Source organism: Chlorocebus sabaeus, chromosome 20 (assembly GCF_047675955.1).
Source record: "Chlorocebus sabaeus isolate Y175 chromosome 20, mChlSab1.0.hap1, whole genome shotgun sequence".
Classification (NCBI taxonomy): Eukaryota; Metazoa; Chordata; class Mammalia; order Primates; family Cercopithecidae; genus Chlorocebus; species Chlorocebus sabaeus.
This window is the reverse complement of record NC_132923.1, coordinates 21,855,651-21,881,448: the sequence shown is the minus strand read 5'-3', so window position 1 is coordinate 21,881,448 and position 25,798 is coordinate 21,855,651. Positions and strand designations below refer to the sequence as shown.

The following is a 25,798-nucleotide window of genomic DNA, read 5'->3' as shown; positions in this document are numbered from 1 at the left end:
CACCCTCTCAGTCTAGCTGGATCCTGATTTTTCATCCTTATTTCTCCTAACCTCCCTCACCAACAAAAACCCATACACAAAACCCCCCAAAAAACTCCTGTCAGACTAGTTACTCATTGCTTCCTAAAGAAACCCTGAATTTTTCTCATCTGTACTTTTACTCTGTGAATAATGCTCTTTCCTGTCTCCATCTATTAGTGAAACCATCCCATACCCTACCAGTTAATTTTCACCAGAGCACTATCGCTGACCTTCAATAGCAGTATTTTATATTCTGTATGAATTACTTGTTTCTATAAAACTCTCTCAATTTGTTATTAACTTGAAAGGAGAATTCATCTCAGACATCTTTATATTTCCTGTTCAGGGGATTTTTCAATAAATGAAGTTTAAATGTGTGAACTGAGGATACCCAACTTTGAAAGTTTTCAATTGCCTGGAAGACAGTACTATCATTTTATATAACTGGTTCTCTACTTGGAGTGAGTTTGCCTCCCAGGGGACATTTGGCAATGTCTGGAGACATTTTTGGCTGTCGTAGTGGGAGGTAGGGAAAAGGGATCAGAACACCAGCTTCCAGTGGGTAGAGGCCAGAGATGCTGCTAAACATCCCATTCCCCACAGTAAAGAATCATTCATCCCAAAATGTCAATAATCCTGAGGTTAAGAAACCTTACTTTGTTTAGTTCACTGTTAATACGACAGAGAATTCTGAAAGAGACAAACTCTGCTCATTATATGTGCTCCATTAACTATGTGCTGTTAAAGCAGAAGAGGAATAAAGAGCTACAAAAATAATTTGGATTACGCAAAACCTACCTTCTCTTTGCCTTTATTTGGGCTAGTGGTTTTAGGATTGGAAAAAGTGGCTTCTTTTTCTACCGTGCCCAGAAAACGGTGATCTGAATGGGAATGAAACGAAACCGTGCCCTTGGGAAGTTTTTTAATCCTAATAGCATGATTTCTTTGAGCAGAGAGCATATCCTAAAAAATGATAAAACAAAATTAACTTTCAATTGAAAAAGGAAGCATCAAGAAACACCTCCCAAGTTTTCTCAAAAACAACTCACAGGAACCACAGTAAACTCTACTTCATCTGCAATATGGAGCTGGTTCCCATCCAGAATTTCACTGAAGTGGAAGAACATACGAACATCACGATCCACACATTTGATGAAACCAAAACCATCTCTCATGGCAGCAATCACACCCTGAAACCCAAATAATATTTTCACTGGCTGTGAAATTTGTCAAGTAAGGCAACATTCAACTTTACAACCACCATCAAGTTAAATTCATCAGGAATTTTCTCTGATGTGACACAAATATTGTATCCACATTTGAACTGTTCTCTCACTTAAGTACAAACTCATTGCTTTCAACAAAGTAACCTGAGCAATTTTCTAAGACTCCCCAATTGCTACTTCCTGGCAAATATGCACTAGAAAAAATCACCACATTTGAACGTAAACACATGAACACAATGTATTTCATAAAAGCCCACGCCTAATGACAATATAATTTCCAGAAACTTCAGTAATTTAGAGACCATAATTCCAAAGTAGACAAAGGCAATTCTCTAGTTTCTACTTCAAAAATTGCATGAGTTTAGGCCCAGGAAAGAGTTAAAATTTACATCTGAAGAATAAAACATACAAAATCCTTTCTCCTGTTTTTTTTTTCTTTTCCTTCTTACTAAATTACCAGCTTTGTAAGGGCTATTGTATCAACAGTACCTGGAACATGGTAGGTACTCATGTTTAATGAGACAATGAACACAAATTATCAATCTGCTATTGTATTACATACTACATATTTGCTCACTGCAGAAGTGATTCTGTAAGTTTTAAATATGACCTAAACAATATACTGACATTTAATCCTTGCTACGTCCTGATGGTAGCCAAGTTATATTTTCCATACTGTAAAGCAAAACAGATCTTGCCTTTGAAAATGTTTAAAAAAAAAAAAAAAAAAAAAAGAAATCACACATTCAGACTTACAAACTTTTAAAGTTAAATACACTGTGTCAAATACAATCAGTTCTTCAAAGGCAAAGGATCAAAAAAAACTCAAGAAACTTAAATTTTCATTCAATGTACCCAGTTCCACTGACAACACTGAGTTACAGTGTAGACGGTATGATCCCAAACATAACTAAATGTAAATTATGTCTGAGAAAGTGAATTCATAAAACATGTTCGGGAAATAATTCTGGTTGGTATATGCCACTCCCAGACACAAACTCTTTAAAAACAATCTGCAAAGTTCTGCCAAAACGAAACCTTTTTGACTCTGGTTTAATTGCGAGCTTGTTCAAACTGTGGCCTAGGACAGCTCTGAACATGGCCCAACACAACAAACCTTCTTAAAACATGAGATGTTTTTGCGATTATTTTTTTGAGACAGAGTCTCCCTCTGTCACCCAGGTTGGAGGACAATGGCATGGTCTTGGCTCACTGCAACCTCTGCCTCCCGGGTTCAAGCAATTCTCCTGTCTCAGTCTCCTGAGTAGTCAGGATTACAGGCGCCCACCACCATACCTGGCTGACTTTTTCTATTTTTGGTAGAGATGGGGTTTTACCATGTTGGCCAGGCTGGTCTTGAACTCCTGACTTCAAGTGATCACCTGCCTCGGCCTCCCAAAGTGCTGGGATTACAGGTGTGAGCCACCACGCCTAAGATTTTTTTTTTTTTTTAAAAGCTCATCAGCTATCATTGGTGTTAAGTGTATTTTATGTGTGATCTAGTGTCTAGATCATGGGTGTCCAATCTTTCGGCTTCCCTGGACCACATTGGAGAACTGTGTTTCCTAAAAACAGAAACCATCACTGATTAAACGTCTTAGGAAATAGTTTGGGAAAATCTACTTTCTACAATGATGAACTTGAATTTTCTTACTCTTCATATTAAGGGCCAGAGAATCACTGACTCTAACAATACCTTAGTAATCCTGTCCAGATTTCCATTCAAAAATTTTTTCACATATATTTCCAAGATAACTGCCAGAGAGAACCCAGACTAATCAAATGTGTATGATTCTTAATCACCTTAACAAGGTAAATGCCCATTAGGGTTATTTAACTTAAAAACATTTTTAATTTAGTAGTATAAACTTGAATATAACATTGGCTTTCACATATTAGATACATATCCAGGAATATCCAACACTTACCATTTCTCGGGCTTCATTAGTGAACTGAAAAGTATTTGACAGAACTTCTATATTGGTTGCTCGTTCTAATTTGTCACGTCGGTCTGTTGAAATATTAAACCTAACATGGTCACCTTCCAGCAGGGTCACCTTGGATTTCGTATCTTTGTCTCCAAAGGGAAGTTCTTTAGGGATCACAAAGTCAACTTTGATGCGTCCTGGCAATGGGTCATTCTGATGAGAAGGAAAAACGATTTTAGCTGGAGATTTCTCATCCTTCCTAGTTCTAAGTCAAACAAGAAGAACACATAGTAAACCCATGTTATTTTTAACATAGTTTCCTGAAGCGAAAAAAGGTGTTGACAACATAAGTCCAATGTGAAAGCTTCATGGTCTATGGTCACATGAGTCAACCATAAAATTACAACATTGCTATTAAGACCCTGTACTCTGGTACCAAAAAATTTTATTTAAGGAATTTTCCCAGCAATGACACCATTTGTGTCCTCAGCTTCCCCACAAATAAACTGGAGAGGTGGGGCAAGGGCAGAAGAGGGAACAAATGTACACCTGAACTGCAGTCTAATCCAATCAGGTGCTTTCCAATTTAATTAGCATTTCCTTCTTTGGTCTTTTCTCATCACCCAGTAAAAAAAAAACAACAACAACAAAAAAAAAAAACACAAAAAAACAAAAACATATTTGGCTGGGCGAGGTGGCTCATGCCTGTAATCCCAGCACTTTGGGAGGCCGAGGTAGGTGGATCACAAGGTCAAGAGATCGAGACCATCCTTGCCAACAGGGTGAAACCCCGTCTCTACTAAAAAAAAAACAAAAATTAGCTGGGCGTGGTGGCGCGTGCCTGTAGTCCCAGCAACTCCTGAGGCAGGAGAATCGCTTGAACCCAGGAGGCAGAGATTGCAGTGAGCTGAGGCTGTAACGAGCTGAGATTGCGCCACTGCACTCCAGACTGGTGACAGAGCAAGACTCTGTCTCCAAAAAAAAAAACAAAAACAAAAACAAAACAAAACAAAAAAACCAAACCACAAAACACCAAAAACCATATTATGGATATGTAAATCCGGTTTCTCTTTTAGTTTAACTATACATAACAAGAGGTACACTTAGTTGTTCCACTATCATGTTAACTGAGTAAGATAAAATTTCAGTATACCATACCATATTATTCTATTACTACTGAGGTGAAATAGGACTCTCCTGAAAAAGATTATTTACCTGGTTTTTACTGGGTACTTTTGGGATAACTTTGGTTACAGTTCCTTCAAAATGTTCAATGCTGATATCTTCAAAAATGACTGTTCCTTGAGGCAATAGTCTGACATCTGTTGCAACTTCTTTACCCTAAATCAGAAGGGGTTGGAGGTGGTGGGGGCACAGGGGAAGGAAGAATCATATAATTTTAAGTGTTTCTTAAAAACATAAACCACCGCTGATCTTAAAAGTCCAAAGATCAAGTTAACTATCTTACATTTCTGTCCTTGATTGTGAATTCCACATCATCACCAGGCTGTAAGGTTTCTAAGTCACCCTTAAATTCACTATAGTGAAAGAATATCTCTTTTACAACATCACCTCTTTCAATAAAGCCAAATGCCTCCTGAAGCAAAACAAAAAACCAAGAACATTATTACCACTCTGTACAAATTTAGTATTACAACTTAAAACCAATAATTTTTGTAAAATTATACTGTAGTCACAATAGTATAATTTGGTACAATCTAATATTATCAATTAAACAGCCAATTTTAAAGAAGACAATGTATTAGCAACCAAGGAATTTTAAGAGACTACTTTTGAGGCTAACAGTGAAATATTTTTAAAGGGTAAAGATAAAAAAGAAAAAAAAAAAAGGGGCTGGAGTTTGAAGTACAACACTTCAAATGGCCAAAGAAAAACTCAAGATTCTCAAATTTAACACTTACCTTCATGGCACAAACTACTCCCTGACAGCGGGCTTGTTTCTTTTTCAACAGCATAATGTTGCGAGCACTTACAGCACCAGTACTAGAAAAAAATAATTGCAGGGAGGAGGAATGAAACACGGGTTAAAAATGTATTGGCTTGCTTAGATATGAGTCTAAAGAAACTAGTTTCCTGGGGCTTCAATAATTCTATCATCACTAAGAATAAATACAGGGTTTATGACATTTGATTACTTTCATATGGCTTTATATGCAAAGGACTTTACTTATCTACATTTGGCAAATATATATATAGGTCATCTTTCTCTAGGACTGTTGTTGGAAGATTTGTTTTTACAAACTTACACATGAGTGCATGATGTTCTACTGTTTTTCTATTTCAACAAAAGAACTGAAATAAAGCCACAAAGCGAATGCTACCAAACGTGGGGAATACTAAAGTTTTATAAAGGTTATTCACTGAACAAACATTTGTGTAGGCATAATCTGTGGCAAAGTAAGGTACTGGTGACACAGAGATAAATAGGAGATGGTCTCTATTTTCAGTGAGTGCTAAACTTAGTAGCTATCTCAATTATTTCTGAGTAAACAGCCACAAAAGTTGAGCAAATGAAGTGATTTTAAGAGAACTTGCTATGCTTTTAAAAGTAATGATATTCACCGCCATTGGAGACTGGAAACAAGTTAGAGACACCACATGTTGCTTTTATGCCCTCATTTTTGTGCAGCAGCGATGTAAATTCAATTTTAAGATAACATAGACTATATAAGACATAATGGTACTGTTAGTCTAAATGTTTTAAGAGAAGACCTATACACCAAGCAATTACTTCCCTTAATTTTTCATGGACAAATAACCCAAAATGTGTTTTTTATTTAAAAAAAAGTTACAGACTAACAAAGACACCAGAAAAATTCTACCTGCTTTTGTAACTTACTGCAGTGAAAAGGCTTTAGAATCAGATGGGAATTTAAATGCCTGCTATTTAAAAGCAGTACGAACGTCGACAAGTAACTTTGTGAGAACTTATACCTCATTTTACAGATGAAGAAACTTACCAGGTAAGGCAGTTCTGAGATTAACAACTATATAAATTGAGGCCTTCAGACTGTAATAATAACCATACCTACAATGCAATCTGATTCCTTCTAGACTTGCCAAGAAAGAGAGAAGGTTCAAGGCAGATAATCCCACAGACATGCTCTTAGGACTTTTCCCTCCACATGCTACTGGAAAGTACGTTACTAGCACTTTCTCCAACTTCCTATTTTAATTTCCTTCTCCTCTTGCATCTCTCATATCCCAAGATAAAAATATTCTCCCTGAGCTTTCTTAACTACATTTTCCTTAACTGTGTATGCTGATGAATTCTACAGCTCTATATACTTTCCCTATAGGCAGGAAACAGACCTTAGACTTATAGGTCTAAGTCTCAGACCTATACACGCAGTTGTAGATTTGATATCTCTACCCAGATGTCACAAACACCTCACTCAAAAATTGCCAAAGTAAGTATGATTCTTTTCCCACCTTGAACTTTCTCCTTATGTCTCCTTAGCCCAGTTTATGGTACCATCATCTGCCCAGTAGGCCAGGCCAGAAAAACTATTTGGGACTCCCTTTAATTCCAATCCCACCTTCACCTGATTAATTAAGATTGATGATGGTATCTTCTTAATATGACTTGACTCCTCCACCCCATCCTCTTAGTCTATCCATATTAGCTAGCCATCTTTCACGTTAACTCTCACATCACTGCCTCTGGTCAACAGCATCCCCACTTTTCAAAAGTCTACCACTTCCACCACCTCCAAAGAGCTAAACCAATCACACTTCCTTGTTTTAAATACCACAAAGATTCCTACATAGAAGAACACTCAAACTTTACCTTCCGGCCAATTCGGCTAAACTTTTGGCCATTTCCCCAAAACATGTCATGATATTTCTTCTATCCATAATGCTCTTTTTTCTCATCTCTCTAGTGACTATATCCCTTCCTCAAAACTTACCTCAAAGCACTATTTTTTGAAAAACCTTCACTGATCTCTAGAACAAGTCCTTGAAATGCCTGACAATGTTTTAATTATCATCTTCCTATTTCTGAGATCCTACATCATAGCTGTAATACAATATTCACAGACCTCAAATCATTAGTTGATGAACTGAAAGTTCATGAAAACTATCCAGACTTACAAGTTAGGTTTTAAACCCACTTCAAATTTCTTAATGGAGGAAAACAAAACACACGCAAAACACTTAGGTGAGAAAATTTTTTTAAAAAAGAACTTACTGTTTATTGTTATCAATTACAAAGTTTATTTTATCTCCAGTTTCCAGCTGAACATTCCCTTCGACATCTTCAGGGGTGTAAGTCAGATAAAACACTTCCTGTGAATTAATAAATCATTATTACTATTTTGGCAGGATGCATATTCACTGTATACTGTGATTTACTTACTTAAAAACCTCTTATACTGGCATTTTAAGCCAAATTTCTTAAAATTAAATGCTTTATGACAAGTAAGTTACTTTATTCATGTAAACACACACTTCCCCTCCATGGTGCTGATGACTTCTGCGAGTCCACAGCTGAGCAGCAATCCAACTTCAAAAAGCTTACACACGTGGAAGCATTTGCCCAGAGACTATAGTTACATTTCAAAAAAACCAATTTTATATAAGGCATTCCAAACAAAAAAAGCTGGTGTTAGTGCTTAAAAGAAACCAGAAAAAGATCCCCCCCCACAACCCCCAAAAAAGTGATTAAAAGGAACATTTTACCTTAATGTTCTAACTAAGGTCATACTTGGGCAAACTGACACTTGGAAGTCCTATGGAATTTTTCTTTTTAAGTTTTTTGATTATGCTGCATTTGAAGCCTCTTAAAAACCAAATTTAAAACTGATTTTAACAATTGCAGCTTACGTTTTCTATTTCGAATTTTAAAGTACGCTTATAGATCACATGGTGGATCAGGCAAAGGTTTAAGAAAAATACACAAGTTTACCCCATTACGTTCGTAGCATACACTCCCTGTTGGACTCTGACCCGGGGCAGCTGGAGATTTACTCTCTAAGTTGTGAGGAACAGCGCACACAACCTACCAGTCAAAAAAAAAAAAATTTCCATTGCTAATCATTTCAGGAGCAGCACTGTGCAATATAAACTGAATTTTAATATCCTCTATACTATACACAGGGATGCATTTTAATATGATCCACAAGAGGATGTCATGCTGCCAAGTTTCAAACTTACAGTATGTAAATTGACTGTAAGCATTGACTCAGGGTTATATGTAAAAACCCAACTGAGTCTTGACCATATTTTTATTTCAGGTCAAGAAATGCCAGTGCTTTTGATTAATTTTAAAATAGTAATCTTTATATACTATAGCTCTCTTTCGTGCAAACTGAGGAGATGGGGAGAATCTTCCTTTTCTAATGTGAAAGATATGCAAATGCAGGGCCCTAAAAAAACAGAAAGCATCAAAGTCACTAACTTGTCCATTCATTCGTTCTTCAGGGAGGATTTCTTGTTTTATCTTCACCAGTTTAACAGCAATGGGTTTCCCAGTCCGCCGGTCCGATGATACTTCAAATTCAACATCATCTAAAATAAAGAATGTGTTATATTTGTTGAACTAATTTTTGCGAAACAATATATTGATTCCAAACTATACTTAACGTAGCATTTGAATTGCCTTAGACCAGTGGTTTTCAAAGCGTGGTCCCTGGACCAGCATTAATACCACCTGGGAGCTTAAAGAAATGCAAATTCTTGGACCTCACTCTAGTTCTAGCCAAAGACAAACTCAGGGGATCAAGTATAGCAATCTGTTTGAACACGCCTTCCACGTAATTCTGATACACACAAAATGTTTCAGAACCACCATCTTAGGCTAAGATAGCCATGTCTTAATCTTAGTTTTTATGGAAGTTACACATACTAAAAATGAGATCACTTATCAATCATAACCTTTGGCAAGTTTTTTTTTTTTTAAACTCCTCTGTACCTCAGTTTTCCCATATGTAAAAGGAGAATAATTCTTAACAAACAGGACTGCCATGAGGATTAACCAAAACAATGCTCCTATAGCATGCATCTTGTTAGCTACTATACTCTTTTCTCAAACATATTTTTTAAAAACGCACAGAGGCCTCATAATTTCAGTCCTTTAGTAAGCCAAACACTTTAACACATAAAAATGATTTTTGTGTGTGTGTTAAAAAAAAAAATCTCCTGTGTTAAAAAGACAGGAGACTCTGTCTCCCTGTCACCCAAGCTGGAGTGCAGTGGCACGATCTAGGCTCACTGCAACCTCTACCTCCTGGACTCAAGCGATCCTCCCACCTCAGTCTACTTAGTAGCTGGGACTACAGGCACAAGCCATCTTCCCCAGCTAATTTTTGTATTTTTTGTAGAGATGGGGTTTTGCCATGTTGCCCAGGCTGCAAGCTGGTCTTGAATTCCTGCGCTCAAGCAATCCACTTGCCCTGGCTTTCTAAATTGCTGGGAATACAGGCATGAGCCACCATGCCAGACCTGTGAAATAATTTGTATGGTGTCAGCCAAAATGAATTTCCATATAATCTAAGAGGTGACATTCTAAGAATTACTTTTTTCAGGTACTACCAAAATAGTACCCGATAGAATAATCATAAGTAACATTATAACATTATAAAAGTTCAATATTCCTACTGGCTTAAAATCTTACAGGTAAACAGTCATCATTAGGGGGAACAAAGAAATCTTCCAAGCATTTATTGTAAATATAAACAAATATATCTTTTAAGGATTCTGCTGGTTTATACAGATATTCTCCAGTAAACAATACAACTGAAAGTCCAAAATGTTTTTATTTACATAAAACATTTTTTTGAAAAACACTCATGAACAAGTTGATATGCAAGACAAATTTTGTGATTACATTTTTACAAAGGAGAACTGACAGATTACCTCCTACTTTTAAGTCTTGCAGGTTGCCATTATACTGTGAACAGTGGAAGAAAAGTCTAGCTTGACGTTCTGAACACTGAATAAATCCGTAAGAGGTTAACAGTTTTTCAATAACCCCAGTTTCACGCAGTGCTGCTGAAGTACCATTAGGGTACCCATTATGTCCATTGTTGTGGAGAAGGTTTGGATCAAAGCTCATCTGTTTTAAAAACAAAAAGAATATATACGTATCTGCACATTATCTCCATAGCATATTATGTCTGGTTAATAAGTCACTAAATCTTCCATATAAAAAGGCAAAAAAAAAGTAAAATGAAAGGAAGATTATGGACTTTTATTAATGCAGCATTAATTTAGCTAATAAAACATTTCAGAGGAAACAATTTAAGTTATTATATTGGAGAACTGCCCCAAATTATGGTAGAATTTCCACTTACCAGACAAAAATAGAATTTCTGGGGTTTAATATTAACGTATGACAGCTACAGTAGTAAATGCTGCCTTTACATAAACTGAAAATTACTAAAACAAATTCAGAACAAGGGTAATTAACATTAAGAGACAGTGACCACAAACTACCAAAGACTCTTAAGAGATTTGGTAACACTATTTTGAAACTTCAGCCGATACCTTAATACAATTTAGTAAGTCATGCATTTGGAAGGCATATTTCAAGTTAGTAAAGATTAACACAATAAAATAAACTTTCTATGCAATACTTAAACTAGAAAATCTCAGAGTAATTCATGCTTAGGTCCTTTAATGAAAGACTATACAAAATAGTGTATTAGAAAATTTCTGAGACAACAAAACTACAAGACAGCAAAAGCATTTCCATTTTAAAAATGCTGAATCATTTCACAGGTACATTTAAAGACATCTTTACCTGAAAGAAACCCTTCACTTTTCACATACTGATGAAATCTGTAACTATCATTTCTTTCCCATTCTTTAGTGAAACAGGAGCTATTTAAAAGCAATATAACATAATCTGTCTAGGTCATAAAATACTATCACATTGGATGTTCCATTTTCCTTTCTTTGAGTAAAACAACAAAAACTGTAAGTGAAGCACAAAATAGGATGAAATCCTTAGCAAAGCCTAGGTCTATAATTTACCATAGTAATGACATTTCCAAATCATTACAATTATGTTTTAGACCCTTTCATTGAAAATCTCATTTATAATCAGTATTTCCATTTAAGTGGGATATTGGACATTATTAATAAAAAGGATACATTTTCATTAGGAAAAAAGAGTAACTAAAATTCTAGAAAGATAAACAAAAGTAGGAGTCAACGATGTGTGGTCAAATCAGGTAAATCAAAGCCACCACACCTGTAGGTGGTTACGTTCTAATTCTTCTACACTAGCCACTGTTCTGTGTTTAACATATATTAACTCATTTAACTTTTACAAAAGAAAGTATTGTATTAGCCTCATTTTACCAATGAGAAAACAGACAAGAGAAGTTAAATGACTTGCCAAAGTCAAACAGAAGATTCAAACCAAGAAGGTCTGGCTCTAAACCAGGGCTTCTCAAATGAGAAGTTAAAATACAAAATCAGACTCTGCGTATAGGGATTTGAGATTTTCCATCTTTATTAAGATCCAAGGTGTTAATAATGCTTCTGATTCTTGGACATACTTTGAGCAAGGCCCTAATCTACTGGGTTATCTTTCAAGACTGAAGGTAAAAAAAAAAATGATTCGGGAAGTTAGAAGGTGAGTCTGCAGGATATTTCACCCAGAATGAGTGGCAATCCGAGGTCATGCTCTTAACACAAAGCAAGGTAAGCTGAGAATGACTGCTTTCCTGACTTACAGATCTCTGATAAGTTGGGGTCCTCTTTTGTTTTTTAGTTCCAGATGAGGTAGAAGATGAAGATAAGGGTAAAGAAAGTGAAGGAGGGGCTGCAGGAGAGGGATGAGGATCTGATGACACAGTAAAAACGTTCTCCATCTCAAACAGCTGTTATAACATAGCATAATGTTGATAACTATGATCAATAACAATTTTGCGCACATTTCACAGTCAACCTTTATATATTTTTAGCTTGGGTTTAGCAAAATATAATTAATCAGATTTCTATCGACATAGGAAATATATTTTAAAAAATATAACATTACTATAAAAGGTGAAATGTATTTTTTTTTTAAGCCATTAAAACATACGACGATATCAACAATTCTGAAAATGCCACAAGGACTCTTGATGGTTGTTGGAGTGAGACTATTCAGTCCAATTTCTTTTCAATGCCAATCAACTTTAAATAGAACCTATCATTTTTAGTTACTAGTCTCCCTAAAGTACAGTACACACAGATAATCCAATGGGGTGTAGAAGAAAATAATTGGGACTATTTTTCTGCCCAGAGATAAAAATGAGCTTTTATAAATATTTACTATGTATTTATAGTCTAGGTTTCACCGAGTTCGTATGTCAGATGGTATCATGTATTACTCAGGTATTCTGAGGGAAGAGTGGAGAACTCCATAAGAGGCCGACAGTGAAGTCCTCACTCATTTGCTCTCGCTATATTACAGTATGGCCGATAAGGAAATACACAAATTTAGTTATCTAGTGTAACTAAACTACCTTCACAAATAGACAGATGAGGCCGGGTACAGTGGCTCACACCTGTAATCACAGCACAGGGAGGCCGAGGTGAGCAGATCACTTGAGGTCAGGAGTTTGGGACCAGCATGGCCAACATGGTAAAAGACTGTCTCTGCTACAAATACAAAATTTAGCCAGACATGGTGGCATGGGTCTGCAGTCCCAGCTACTCAGGAGGTGGAGACACGAGAATTGCTTGAACCCAGGAGGCAGAGGTTGCAGTGAGCCGAAATTGTGCTACTGCACTCCAGTCTGGGCAATACAGCAAGGCTCCAACCCAGAAAAACAAAAAAAGCCCAAATAGACAAATGTTTGAAAGATTCCCGCAGAAGAACCTCAGATGGAAGATAAGGCAAGCACATGTAAAGAGCATGGGAATTGACATTTCTATTCCTAGTACTAGTTCTTCAACCTCCACATTAAGAAACCATCTAACGAGATATGACAAGTATGCCAAAAAGTTAAGATCAAGACTATGATATGGATTTATATTAGTTGCAATACAATGCACTAAATGTTGATCTCCTTGACAGTAATTCATGGTATTATAAAGCTTTTTAAAATTAAACACTCAAAAACCAGCAATCCAGAACATAGTATTTCTAGCAAAAACAGAGCATTTCTGCACAAGGAAACTTTTTATATAATATCCCTCACTTCACATTTTTCCTATTTCTTTGTACCACTGTTTTACAATGCAGACACAAAATTGTAATCACACAATTTATAAATATATACACATATCGACAATACATGTTTTTAACTGACAAGCAGTATAAAATTACCTTGAGAACCATTATTCTAGATCACTGAGGGACTTTCAAGCTGTGCTTCTTTCATGTTTGTTTATTTATTTATTTTTGAAGACACAGTCTTGCTGTCACCCAGGCTGAATTAATTAATTAATTTATTTTTGAGATGGAGCCTCGTCCTGTCACCCAGCCTGGAGTGCAGTGGTGCGATCTTGGCTCACTGCAACCTCTACCTCCTGGGTTCAAGTGATCCCCCTGCCTCAGCCTCCCAAGTAGCTGGGACTACAGGCGTGCGCCACCAAACCCAGACAATTTTTGTATTTTTAGTAGAGACGGGTTTTCACCATGTTGGCCAGGTTGTTCTCAAACTCCTGACCTCGAGAGACCCGTCCCCCTCACCGGCGCCCCGGGCCTCCCAAAGTGATGGGATTACAGGCGTGAGCCATTGCACCTGGCCTCATGTTTGGATTATAGTTCTGATTACTATTAAACAAGAACACAATGATATTATCTGAAATATATATGCCTGAAAGCTGCAAAAAATCCATTCTCAAGTCTCCAATCCTGCCACACATCTCTGCAGCAGGCAGGAGATAGAAATCCTCTTTTTCTCACCCAAAGGGAGACTGAACCAGAATCAGAAAGCATCAAAGTTAACATTTTAAGACTCTAAATTGCTCCCCAACAAGAATGCCGGAATCTGGGCTCCACTGTTTGGGTCTCATCTCATCCTTAGACGCATAACAAAACAGCTGAAAAAGCTGTCCCCTTATCCCAGAATCTTTGCTGACTAGAGCTCTCTTTCCCTAGCCTTTATCCATTTGGAGGATGCCTTTATTTTATTTTTCCAACAGGAAACGCACCACTCAAACAACTTTATATAAGACATGTGACACGTTAATACTTTTCAAAGAATTCCCAATAATTTGGCTAAACTATATTTTTATGGCATTGCAAATATTTCTTCATCAGCACCACCAAAAAACAAGCAAAATGGAAGTTATCACAGAAACAACACATAAAAGTAGAAGACAAATGGAATTAGATAATTTAACAGATCCTTGTTTATAAAAAATTAAAGACACTAACAAAGCTGGTGGTAGGAAGGACCCAATAGGTAAATGTTACTTGGCTTCTTTTTCAAACAGGGGAAAACAAAATCCACAATTTAGTTGCTTGCCTAACAGCATATAAAAATGTATGCAAATGAACCAAGTTTAATGTCTTAAAAATATTTAAAAACCAGCCAGGCTCAGTGGTTCATGTTTGTAATCCTAGCACTTTGAGAGGCTGAGGTGGCAGATTGCCTGAGCCGAGGAATTTGAGACCAGCCTGGGCACACGGCAAAACGCTGTCTCTACAAAAAATACAAGAATTAGCCAAAATTAGCCGGAGGCCTATACTCCCAGCTACTCAGGAGGCTGGGGTGGGAGGATCACCCGAGCCGGTAGGTCAAGTCATGATCCTGACACTGCACTCCAGCCTGGGTGACAGAGTGAGACTCCGTCTCAAAACAAAACAACAACAAAACAAACAAAAACCCCAAAACACACAACACACACACACACACACCCTGGATGTGTATATTTGTAAAATCTTTGCAAGGGAGGAACTTTCTAGATTTGAAATCAATTTTAAAAAAAAAATCACAAGGGACTGATATCTGATTATAGAAAAAGCACAAGCTTTCATACTCAAACCTAGGGGGAAAAGTGTATATACACCAGAGTAGTATTGAAGATTCTAGGCAAATCAGTATAATTAAATTACCAGAATATAAGCTTCTTGAGGGGCAGAACTTTCTATTAAAAGCTAAATCTCTAGATTTTAGATAAACAGTGCCTGGTACAGAGCAGGTTGTATGTTGCTATGTTGAATTACTGATTAAGTGAGTAAATAAATCATCCTTGAATATCAATCATTAAACTTTAAACACAAAAGCTCAAAACATTAAACAAAAAACCCTTGAATTTTTGCAATAAAAAAATTCAGATAAAGCAAATTAATACTTTCATATACCAAATTAGCAAAGATGTAAGATTTTAAAATAATGAAAAAGTGAGCTAAGAACAACACATACATTTTTATGGTAGTAAATTGGTACATTTAGAAATGCAATTTAGCAACACGTATCAAAATGTGGAGATACTTTTCTTAACAACTGCATTGCAGAAAAGCTCTCCTGGGGAAATCTGAAATGTGAAAAAAGCTTTATGCACAAGTATTTTAACAAATATATTTTTGCAGCAAATTCCTGGAAATAATCTAAAGTCTAACACACTTTATGGTTCAAGACGTCATTGCAACTTATGTAATGCTATGTGCTCATTGGAAAGAATATGTGGAAAATGCTTATTCTGTAATAGGAAATGAAACATCAGATATTTATACAGTATGATTTCAAATGTATTTAAAGACCAGAAAATCTACTTTAATGTTCACAGATGAGAAAACACTTAGCCATCTTAAGGGCACACTGCTAAAAATGGCAAATGTGGGAACAGAATCCAGTTCTGACTCCATTCTTAACCACTGCCTTATTCATTCAACCACAATTGAGTTCGCACAATACATCAGCACTATTTTAGGTTCTACTCATATAGTAGGTAACACAACAGGCAAATATCTCCAGCCTCATAAAGTTTAGACCTTCTACCCTTTTCTACATAGTTACTTTTAAAACTGAAGAAGTCATTAACAAAATTAGTCCTCCTTTAATAAAAGCAAAACTGGAACAAATCTCAGGTCAAATTTAAACTTCATTTCTAACCCACGAAATCAACTAAAGTTCCCTGAAGAACATAAAAGTCAAAAGACTGGCTTTCAGCCCTGACTCTCAAGTACTTCTAACATCTCTGGGATTTTGTCCTCAAAAGTAAAGTGGGAGCACCTAACTGGTTTCCAAGTTCCTTTAGGGAGAGGGGGTGGAAATCTATGCTTTGTAATTTATTACAAGATCTAAGTTGTTTTTCCCCACTAATCTGGTCTGCTTGGCTTCTACTGATTGTCAAACAATTACTTTAGAAAAGGTAGCCTATTTCACCATAAGATCTTTAGAAAACCACCCTGTATTCTCAAACATACCTCCCCCTTGACTTCCACTGTTTCTTTCAATTTTCTTAACACAACCATTTTTCATACTAATTGCGGTCTTCTGGATAGGTTCTAAGTAATTATTCATTAAAGCGCATTTCACGACTATTCTTATCGTACCCGACCAATACAAGGTACTGAGTGATTACACCTCTGAAGTTTTATAACTTTGTAAAACTAAAAAATATCCCCATCATTTCTTCACAAATCACATTAGCAAAATCAGGTTTTCTTTCAGTTCCTCTGTAATGGATCATTTGTTCCTAAATAAAAAACTATAACCTAATGCTTTTAAAATGCCTTCTGTTGGTTAATCTAGTATTTCAATTTGGTGACTAATTTTAAATTATCAGACTCTGTGTAGTGTATCTTTTAATCATTCATTCTCCTATCTTAATACCTGTCTCACACAGTTGTTGAGATAGTTAAATGAGTTGCTTCATGTAAAAAGCCTAAAATAAGTGCTTACATAGCACACAGGCACTCACATAACTACTTATTAGGTCTCTGAAAAAAGCAGGGCAAGGATAGCATCTGGCAGCATACACCTGGAGACTTCTCTAAAATCAGTCTCTTACTAACCTCTTTTAATTGTTATCCATCCAACATTTCTCCATACTGACCATTACGCTATCATGAGCTACTCTGTCAAGTTTTTTATTCACTGGCTCTGGGGTTTTTGCTAGAGATGAAAAGTAAGCTCAACAGTTCCCACATCTGACTGAAAAATCAGGACACTGAGTTTCTGTCATAGGTCTCTATTTGACTACTATCACACACCTAGTAACTAGCACCTTAGCAACTGCCAAGTAATCCTGTTACTTTCTCACTCATCTGGGGCTTCGGTTTTCTCTGCTTTGCTATGTTTCAAGTATGAAAATTATTGCATTCAGCAGAAAAAAACTAGGAGCATGACAGGAATTTTCTAGTTTTGTTTTCCTCTTGTCTGTCACCTTTAGACTACCTGGATCAAATCATTCACCAAACAATTCAGGTCTATTTTCACATGTCAAACAAATGTTTTACAGTCCTTGTTCTTTCTTGCCATTTTATGGCTAATTCTACCCTTCCATATATATTTGTTCCTAATGATGTATTATTTTTACTGACTTTACAAAACCCCCCTTTAAAATCTGGGGGTTCCACTGCATTACCAAATCTGTTTCCTTAGGTGTGTGTCCCCTTTCACTGAACTATTTCACAACTGTACAACCATGGCCATGTTTTACTGCTAAAAATCTTCATCCCAATTGTGGTTTCTTTGTAACTATGTAAACATGTAATTTTTAGACAGCTATGGATACATTTATACATTAAAATGCTCATGTAGTAAACTAATATTCAGAATACAAAGATTACACTAAACAAAAAGCATTTCTTTAAATCTATTTCTATAAATCATGTCAATGAGATGAAAGCCTTAATATCTAATCTTGCCAGGCACGGTGGCTCACAAGGTCAGGAGTTCGAGACCAGCCTGGCCAACATGGTGAAACCCCGTCTCTACTAAAAACACAAAAATCAGCCAGGTGTGGTGACACACGCCTGTAATCCAGCCTGGGCAACAGAGCAAGACTCGTCTCAAAAAAAAAAAAAAAAAATCTAATCTTTTATCCTCCAGAACATAAACTTGTGGTTTCAATTTGTGTTAATCTTCCTTAGCTAATCCAACAGAATCCATAACAACTAGTCTAAAACTCAAATTATTCTTTAAAAATCAGCTAAGGTAAGAAGAAACAAATAGAAAAACTAAATGGTACAGTTACCTTAAAATTAAATAACAGTGTCTGTTAATGAGACATAGATAATATTACTAGTTTTTAGTTAAGGAATATTCTAGTGCACAGTAAGGTCATCAACACTATTACATAATCCTTCAATAAATTGGAAATAAAGTCCTAAGTGCTTCTTGAAATAGCAGTGAAGCTTTTGTAACTGCATGACTTACTCTCATTCTTCATTTTATTTGACCTCTGTAGCATTTAAAAAAATGTTTACCATTGACTTCTTGAAATTATCTTTGGTGCTTCTTCCTGACTTCTACTTCTTTGCTCTCTTCATTAGTGCTTCTTCCTTTATTACCTATAATCTGATGACTTCTTTCTGAATTCCTTTATGTCTACTAACTTTAGAAAATCTGGAAACTAAAGATTAAAGAGGAAAATTGCTCTTCATAAGCCAACCTTCAAAGTTAACCACTGTTTAATATTCTGTACTAGCGTATTTCCTTCAACTTCAGATTGCTAATGACCACAATAGATTTCCACTATATATTTTAATATCAGTAAGTTACTACTCTAACTTCCCTATTCCTATGAACAATGGTTTCTAGCTTGGACAACTGGATTTGATAAAGTCATTCCCTCTACATTTACCTTCAGAATCAACTGGTCTCCAAGTCCTCACTTCTATCATCAGAACATTCAGCATCTACCTTTTTCTCTACCTAAACCTTAGCTTTTATCTTCCTTATACTCGATCCACTGCTTTTGACAGATTTCCCATCCTCAGCCTTTCCCTCAAAAGTGTCACCATTTGTCTTTTAAAGGTACACTTCTGAATATTACTTTAAAATGTGAAGCAACAAAGCTATCTTACTTTTGGGGGAAAAACCCATTAAGCCCTTGCTTACAGACATCTGATGGCTCTCCTACAGAATAAAGACAAATGTATTGGGCCAAGCCTCCAGTAAACTTCCCTTTCATAACTCTCCCCACAAAATTGTATTCTCTACTTTGTTCATAATGAACAACTTAATATATACCATGTGCTTTCAGGTCTCCCTGAATCTGCTAATTCTGTTATCTCTATACCTCTACCAATGTCTCTTCTCCCTCTTAACAAGGTACTACTCACCTTCAAATATCCTTTCTCTATAGGCTTTCTTTACCCTCCTCCTTACCTCCAAGGGAACAGCTTCAGTTATATTCTTAATATTTTATGAATATCTTTTAGCCTATATTAAACTGTGATCCTGTGTAACAAATCGTCCTGTATTGCAGGTCCACTAATACCTTATTCACTCATTATATTTCAGCACTAGTAATGCCTAACAATACAGTAGGCATGTCAACCATTCTTTCACAAATATGCACTATATACCATTCATAAATATGCACTGTAAATGTAGGTATGGATATAAACCAAGGTTCTTCCCTCAAGAAGCTAACATTGAAGAGAGAGAAACAGATGTCAATAACAAATAACCACCAAAGTTTCACAGACCCTCGTGGAAAGACTGCAATGCACATTCTTATTTGAAATCCTAACTTCTAAATAGTACAGACGGAGCTTCTCTAAGAGACCAGTAAGTCGAGAGATCAGTATGTATTAATATAATCTGGTGTGAAAAATCTGTGTGAAAAATTTGACCATAAACACTGCCCTTATCTAACAAGAGATAGTGTTGACATTTCATACTAGTTGAGAATAGAAAAACTGTCTTCTGAATACCTTTAGAAAATAATAAAGATTTTATATTTGACCAAATAATCAGGAAATCCAGAATTATGGACTGATTCTTAATAGGAAATTACAAACCTACCTCGCAGTGATAATCAAATATTGCACTTTCAGTAGTATTTGCTGATTCTTCTTTTCAGCACACGTTTCAAAGGATGAAAGTTGCTAGTATTAAAAAAAAGAGCGAGAGAAAATGATCTACCAAGCTAATAAAGAATACAACTGCTGCTGTACCGGGCAATCTCACAGTACAGCACTGAAGAAAACAAAGACTACTAGCAGCGTTGGGAAGTGCTCTTTCAAAGCTGTTGAGTAGGCACAAACTTCTTGTTTCAGATCAAGTGTTGTGTCTTCAACTTAAGTGTACTCTTCTTTGGTCTTGTTAGTTGTTACGAGGTTTGTTCCTTGCCTGATCTGAACTTGAAGCAGCAGTTTCAGGTGGTAAAGTCTGTTCTGTTACACTTCATACTAGAGGCAAAAAATGAAGACATTAAGTATAACATATATAAAATAATCAGGGACAGTGGGTGAGAAGAGGGACGAACTCATTTCATTAACTTAGAATCACAGGTCATGCAAGTAATACAGAAAACCTGGAAGCATGCTCATTTGATGTTATTTGGAGCAATCTCTCAAGTACTAACAACTACCTCGTTTGGTATCTCAGACCCAAGACCTCAAATTATTCCATAGTCTTTATTGACCTCTTCCCCCAAATAAGCTCAGTTACATGACATAATATTTAATTTAGTGCAAGTATTTTATAATGATCTAGCTCTGTGGAAAACATAAAAGAAGTCCCTGCCATGAAGGCATAGACAATCTTGCTGAGAATACAAGATTTATACATGGGAAAAAAAAAAGAGTATAGGACAAAAACGACAAAAATTATTTTGCTCAATTAGCATCTAGATATGTCACAGACTATCTAGAAATATTACTTATTGTTTATCCAGAACTGCATGTGCATCAAAGCAACATGGTAAGTATAGAGAAAGCTTTTAAATAAGTGGAATTTGAACTGAATCTGGAAAATCAGGCAAATAGCTGAGTGTTCTAGGCATGAAATAGCACGTAAGTCAAGCTAGAATATGCCACTAAATTCTAAGTTTCTTGAGAGAAGCAACCATGCATTCTATGATTTTCTAAGCCCGGCACCAATGAAGTCTTCTGCATGAATGCCCGTGGCAACAGTGTGGCTTGTTGTTTCAGAGGAAAATCAACAGGCTAGCCTGGAGAACAGAGAACTGGGCTGAAGTGAAATAGGATATGTAGTGTGACAGGTGTAGTGAAGCCAGACTATGAAGCATTTCAACCTGATGTAACAGGAAACAGTGCCTTAGTTTTTGATGAAAGTGGTATTAAGTCTTGAAATCCTATAGGAGATGACTTAGTGAGCAAATAGAAATCTCGTTTGCACTGCTGCAGTAAATAGATGAGAAATGTCTATAGAAGAGAAATAAAATGTATTTGTCAGTAAAAATCACATTTCTGCTTTATATTAGCTATAAAATAAACAACTATTTTGCACTGACTCCAAAGTTAACCAAATGGCATTAACGAAAATTATTTCTACAGGGAGAAGAAAAAGGTGGACATGCTGAGAAATGGATAATATATTTGAAAACATCAGAATGATTATCAGGTGAGAGATCAGAGCTGATGAAACAGCTCAGATCAGAAGAGCGTAATCTCAATCACTGGTACTAGTAAATACCATGAACAAGTTATTTAACCTCTTTAGGTTTCACTTTCCTTACATGCAAAATAAAAACTCAATAATAGCTGATCTGGCCATTTTCTATTATCTAACATCCCATGACTTTATATTGTTCCTTCAAATATCAAATGTTACATACACTTGTCTGATCTTTCCACTTTATTTAGATCATTCTATTACCCAGACTAGATATATGTCTGAGGATAATGGTGCTCAATTACTTGGGAAGCTTTAAAAAAAAAAAAAAAAAACCTATGCCCAGCCCCCACTCAGAGGAATATAACTGGTCTGAGGTAGGGCCACTTCTTTATCTTGATTCTTCCACTCTCCATCGCCATACCCAATGTTGCAAGTTGTGTTAGTATTTCCCTCACGATATCGTTTGTATCCATCTCTTGTCCTACTAAATGACGTATTTTAGCTCAGGTGTCTAATATATCCGCCAAATTCCAGCGTACACACTTTCCATTTTCTGTCACATACTGCCACCAGACTATCAAAAAACTTGAATTTTGGCCAGGTGAGCTGGCTCACGCCTGTAATCCCAGCACTTTGGCAGGCCTTGGCAAGAGGATTGCTTGAGCCCAGGAGCTCGAGACCAGCCCGAGCAATGTGGAGAAACCCCATCTCTACTAAATATACAAAAAATTAGCCAGGCATGGTGGTATACACCTGGAGTCTCAGCTACTGAGGACTGGGAAGTCAAGGCTGCAGAGACCAAGACAGCGACACAGCACTCCAGCCTGGGCAACAGATCAGAACCTTGTCTCAAAAAACAAAACAAAAACCCTCCAATTTCACTTATCATCTCCCCTATCAAACATCTTCAGTTATTTTTCCACCACTCTAGATGGGAAGTTTTTAATCCTGGCTAACCACCGCTCCCAGCAACCTTAAACAAACAAACAAAAATAAACAAAATCAAAGCCTGAGTCCCATACAAAGATTCTAAATTTAACTACACTAGGTTAGGTGCCAGACATTATCTCCCCCCACTCCCCAGCCACAAACCTGCCCCAAGTGTTTCTGACTTCCAACCAAAATTAAGAACTACTATTCCAGGTGTCTCCATTCTACCTCCCATTCGTACTCTCTACTGTGTTCCAGTTCTCCCAGAAGTCCATTACCTTGCCTAATCCTTAAACACAACTCTTGGGAAATTCCTGAATTCTAGCCACCTTTGTTTATATGGGTCTTCCCACAAAAAAATACTGTTGTGATCTTCAAGGTGACAAAAAAGCCTTTCTTGACCATTCTAGCAGACTCATTCATTAATTCCTACTAAAGAATGGGGCAGTAACATCCACTGCCTGCATCAAGCAATTTGCAGCAAGTGGTACCAAGCAATTTCTGTACTTTGTTTACTTCATGTTTTTATGTATCTTGTTCCTCCAATTCTATTTCAAATTTGAGAGGTAAACTCAAATTTCTTTATCACAGCCTCCTTTAGCACCTAATACAGTGCTGCCATAAACAACCAAAGGAAAAAGGTAGTTAACCCTTAATAAGCAAAAGGACACCACAATTCAAGTGTAAACAGTTATACCACCTTTAATTGTATGAAGTTTTAATTATCCAATCAAGAAATAATCTCTTCTTTAAAAAATACGGACTGTGTATATTGGTTTTATCTTAATACTTTAAGTCTATTAATGAACCCAAAGAACTCAAGACGGAGAAAGCAAGTTATCTTGAAAAACTTGAACTGGATTAACCCAGTCTAGGTTGTTGTATTACATTAAGAACTGTCAATTCCAAGATACAGTAACACAAAAAGAGATTTCTGGAACCGAAACTCTGGAGTATTACAGGGCCATTCTTAGGCACTAATGAGGTCTATTAGGAGCTACTAAAGCTCAAACGAACCCACCAACAGTTATGAATAATTTATTGGCCGAATTAACATCTTCACAGCTTCTGCAGTTAAATAAATGTTTTTCAATTAAATTAACACTTACTGAAGAACTTCAAGGTATTGCTCAGGCATTTTAATATAAATGGCTATCCACTCATGCCCAGATTAACATTAACTGGTGCTACTAACCAACTCTTTTGCCTTAACCCTAGGAATGTAAGTGCATCTCCTCCATCCACCTAAAAGCTTGAAACTTAAGTCACACGGAACACTGGGTATTGGGCTGGGGCGGTGGCTCTCACTTGTAATCCCCAGCACTGTGGCAGGACGAGGTGGGAGGATTGCTTGAGATCAGCCTGGGCAACATGGTGAGACGCTGTCTCTACAAACAATTTTAGAAATAAAAAATAAATTCACTGGGTGTGGTGGCACACACCTGTAGTCCCAGCTACTCGGGAGGCTGAGGCAAGAGGATCGCTTAAGTCCAGGAGTTTGAGGCTGCAGTGAGCTGATTGTGCCACTGTACTCTTCCCTGGGCGACAGTGAGACGCTGACTCAAAAAAATCGCCCCCACAAACCCACCATAGGGTACCAATAAAAACACTAGTGAACAATTTAAATGTGTATCTGAGAATCTCCCTGAGTGCTAAGTAATCAACTCCTTTTCCCTTTGCTCAGCATGGAAATAGTAGTATTAATCACTGCAATTTCCACTTCTCGGGTTCAAGCGATTCTCCTGCCTCAGCCTCCCGAGTAGCTGGAATTACAGGCGTGTACCACCACGCCTGGCTGGCTAATTTTTGTATTTTTAGCAGAGAGGGTTTCACCATGTTGGCCAGGCTGGTCTCGAACTGACCTCAAGTGACCTACCCGCCTCAGACTCCCAAAGAGCTGGGATTACAGGTGCGAGTCACCGCACCTGGCCACCACCTGTTTTATTTCATGTCTTCCTCAGTTGGCTGTTTTACCTCAAAGGCCTAGCATAAGCCATGACATAGTAGTCACTAAATCAAGAGGTTAAACTCACACATTTATGTGGTAAGTAATCCATCTAAAATGTATCACACTACCTAGTTTATTATTTTGACAAATTATTTTGAAAGTATGGGCAGCACTGACTTTGGGAAAAGTTAATAAAAGGCTAAGCCATTCTACAAAAGTCTGCTCACCTAACCCACTTCCCTCAGGCAGTATCTTCTTTTAGGCGGGAAAAACAAAGACCCAAATAGGTAGCATAGGACTGAAAAGTTTCTCTATTGCCTGACATTTCATTGAGCACCACAGTTTATAACTGAAGTGCTTAATAGGTCTTAATTCATTTTCACTTTAGGATCTACGGTAAATGATCAAGTCTAGATAATTAACCAACCTAAGTCACCTGTTGAGTAAAAATAAAAAAATCAAACCGACTCAGCTATCTTTTTGTATCTGTTTAGTAGTAACAACTGTGCTGGATTAATTATCTAAACAGCTACTGAGATATTTAAAACTATCTATCACTTAACTGCTTATACATACACCCAGAAGTCTAATACTTTTAAGCAGGACAAATGGTAGTGTGGGAAGATGCTGAAGAAACACTCTAGACACATCAGAAAACAACACAGACCAGCAGTGTCCAACAGAAATACGGTGCAAACCACATGTGTAATTTTAATTCTAGTAACCATATTACAGTCAAAAGAAACAGAAGGAATTTTCATTAAATATCTTAGTTAACCAATTATATCCAAAATGTTATTCTCTACAGAATCAATGTAAAAAATTGACACTTTTACATTCCTTGAAATCCAATGTTATTATACAATCACAGCATATTTCAATTCAAACTAGCCATACTTCAAGTGCACAACAGCCACACGTGGCTGGCAGCTACCATGTTCCACAGAGTAGGTATATAAACTGAGTAGGGGTCTAAAAAAGCACTATTGTGCCAATTAGCAACAGGAAGTAAATGTAAGAGTCTTGAGCAAAGATTCTCACTAATAAAAGTGGGCAGTATCTAGCACAGAAGCTTGTTGTTACTAAATTGGAGAAACAGAAATGCAAATAACTGGTTATGTACTGATTGTAGCTGCAAATCAACGGATAGCTTGCTTACATGTGCAACATATGGCAACTGATAATTTTCAGTCACACAGTTTTACCTCAGCATAAAAGGACATTAAAATATTAAAAAGTTTTGTGTTGTTTTTAACTAGGTACCCACACATGCAAGTGGAAAACATTCTAATATCAAAA

At 36.7% G+C, this 25,798-nt stretch overlaps 1 protein-coding gene across 2 annotated transcripts in view; it reads right to left on the bottom strand.

Moving 5' to 3' along the window:
* The window catches only part of CSDE1 (cold shock domain containing E1), a 40,536-nt gene that overhangs the window by 12,285 nt on the left and 2,453 nt on the right, over nt 1-25,798 (bottom strand). The window contains exons 2-12 of one of the 2 annotated variants that reach the window (XM_007977469.3): nt 20,065-20,450; nt 10,055-10,253; nt 8,598-8,707; nt 8,106-8,198; nt 7,389-7,486; nt 5,098-5,179; nt 4,644-4,772; nt 4,391-4,516; nt 3,176-3,388; nt 1,071-1,211; nt 820-984 (exon numbers count right to left, since the gene is read on the bottom strand). In XM_007977469.3, coding sequence (XP_007975660.1) covers nt 820-984; nt 1,071-1,211; nt 3,176-3,388; nt 4,391-4,516; nt 4,644-4,772; nt 5,098-5,179; nt 7,389-7,486; nt 8,106-8,198; nt 8,598-8,707; nt 10,055-10,253 — 1,356 coding nt within the window. In that variant the 5' untranslated portion in view covers nt 20,065-20,450. The remainder of the gene's footprint in view (nt 1-819; nt 985-1,070; nt 1,212-3,175; nt 3,389-4,390; nt 4,517-4,643; nt 4,773-5,097; nt 5,180-7,388; nt 7,487-8,105; nt 8,199-8,597; nt 8,708-10,054; nt 10,254-20,064; nt 20,451-25,798) is intronic. The other variant, XM_007977471.3, reaches the window with a different exon arrangement.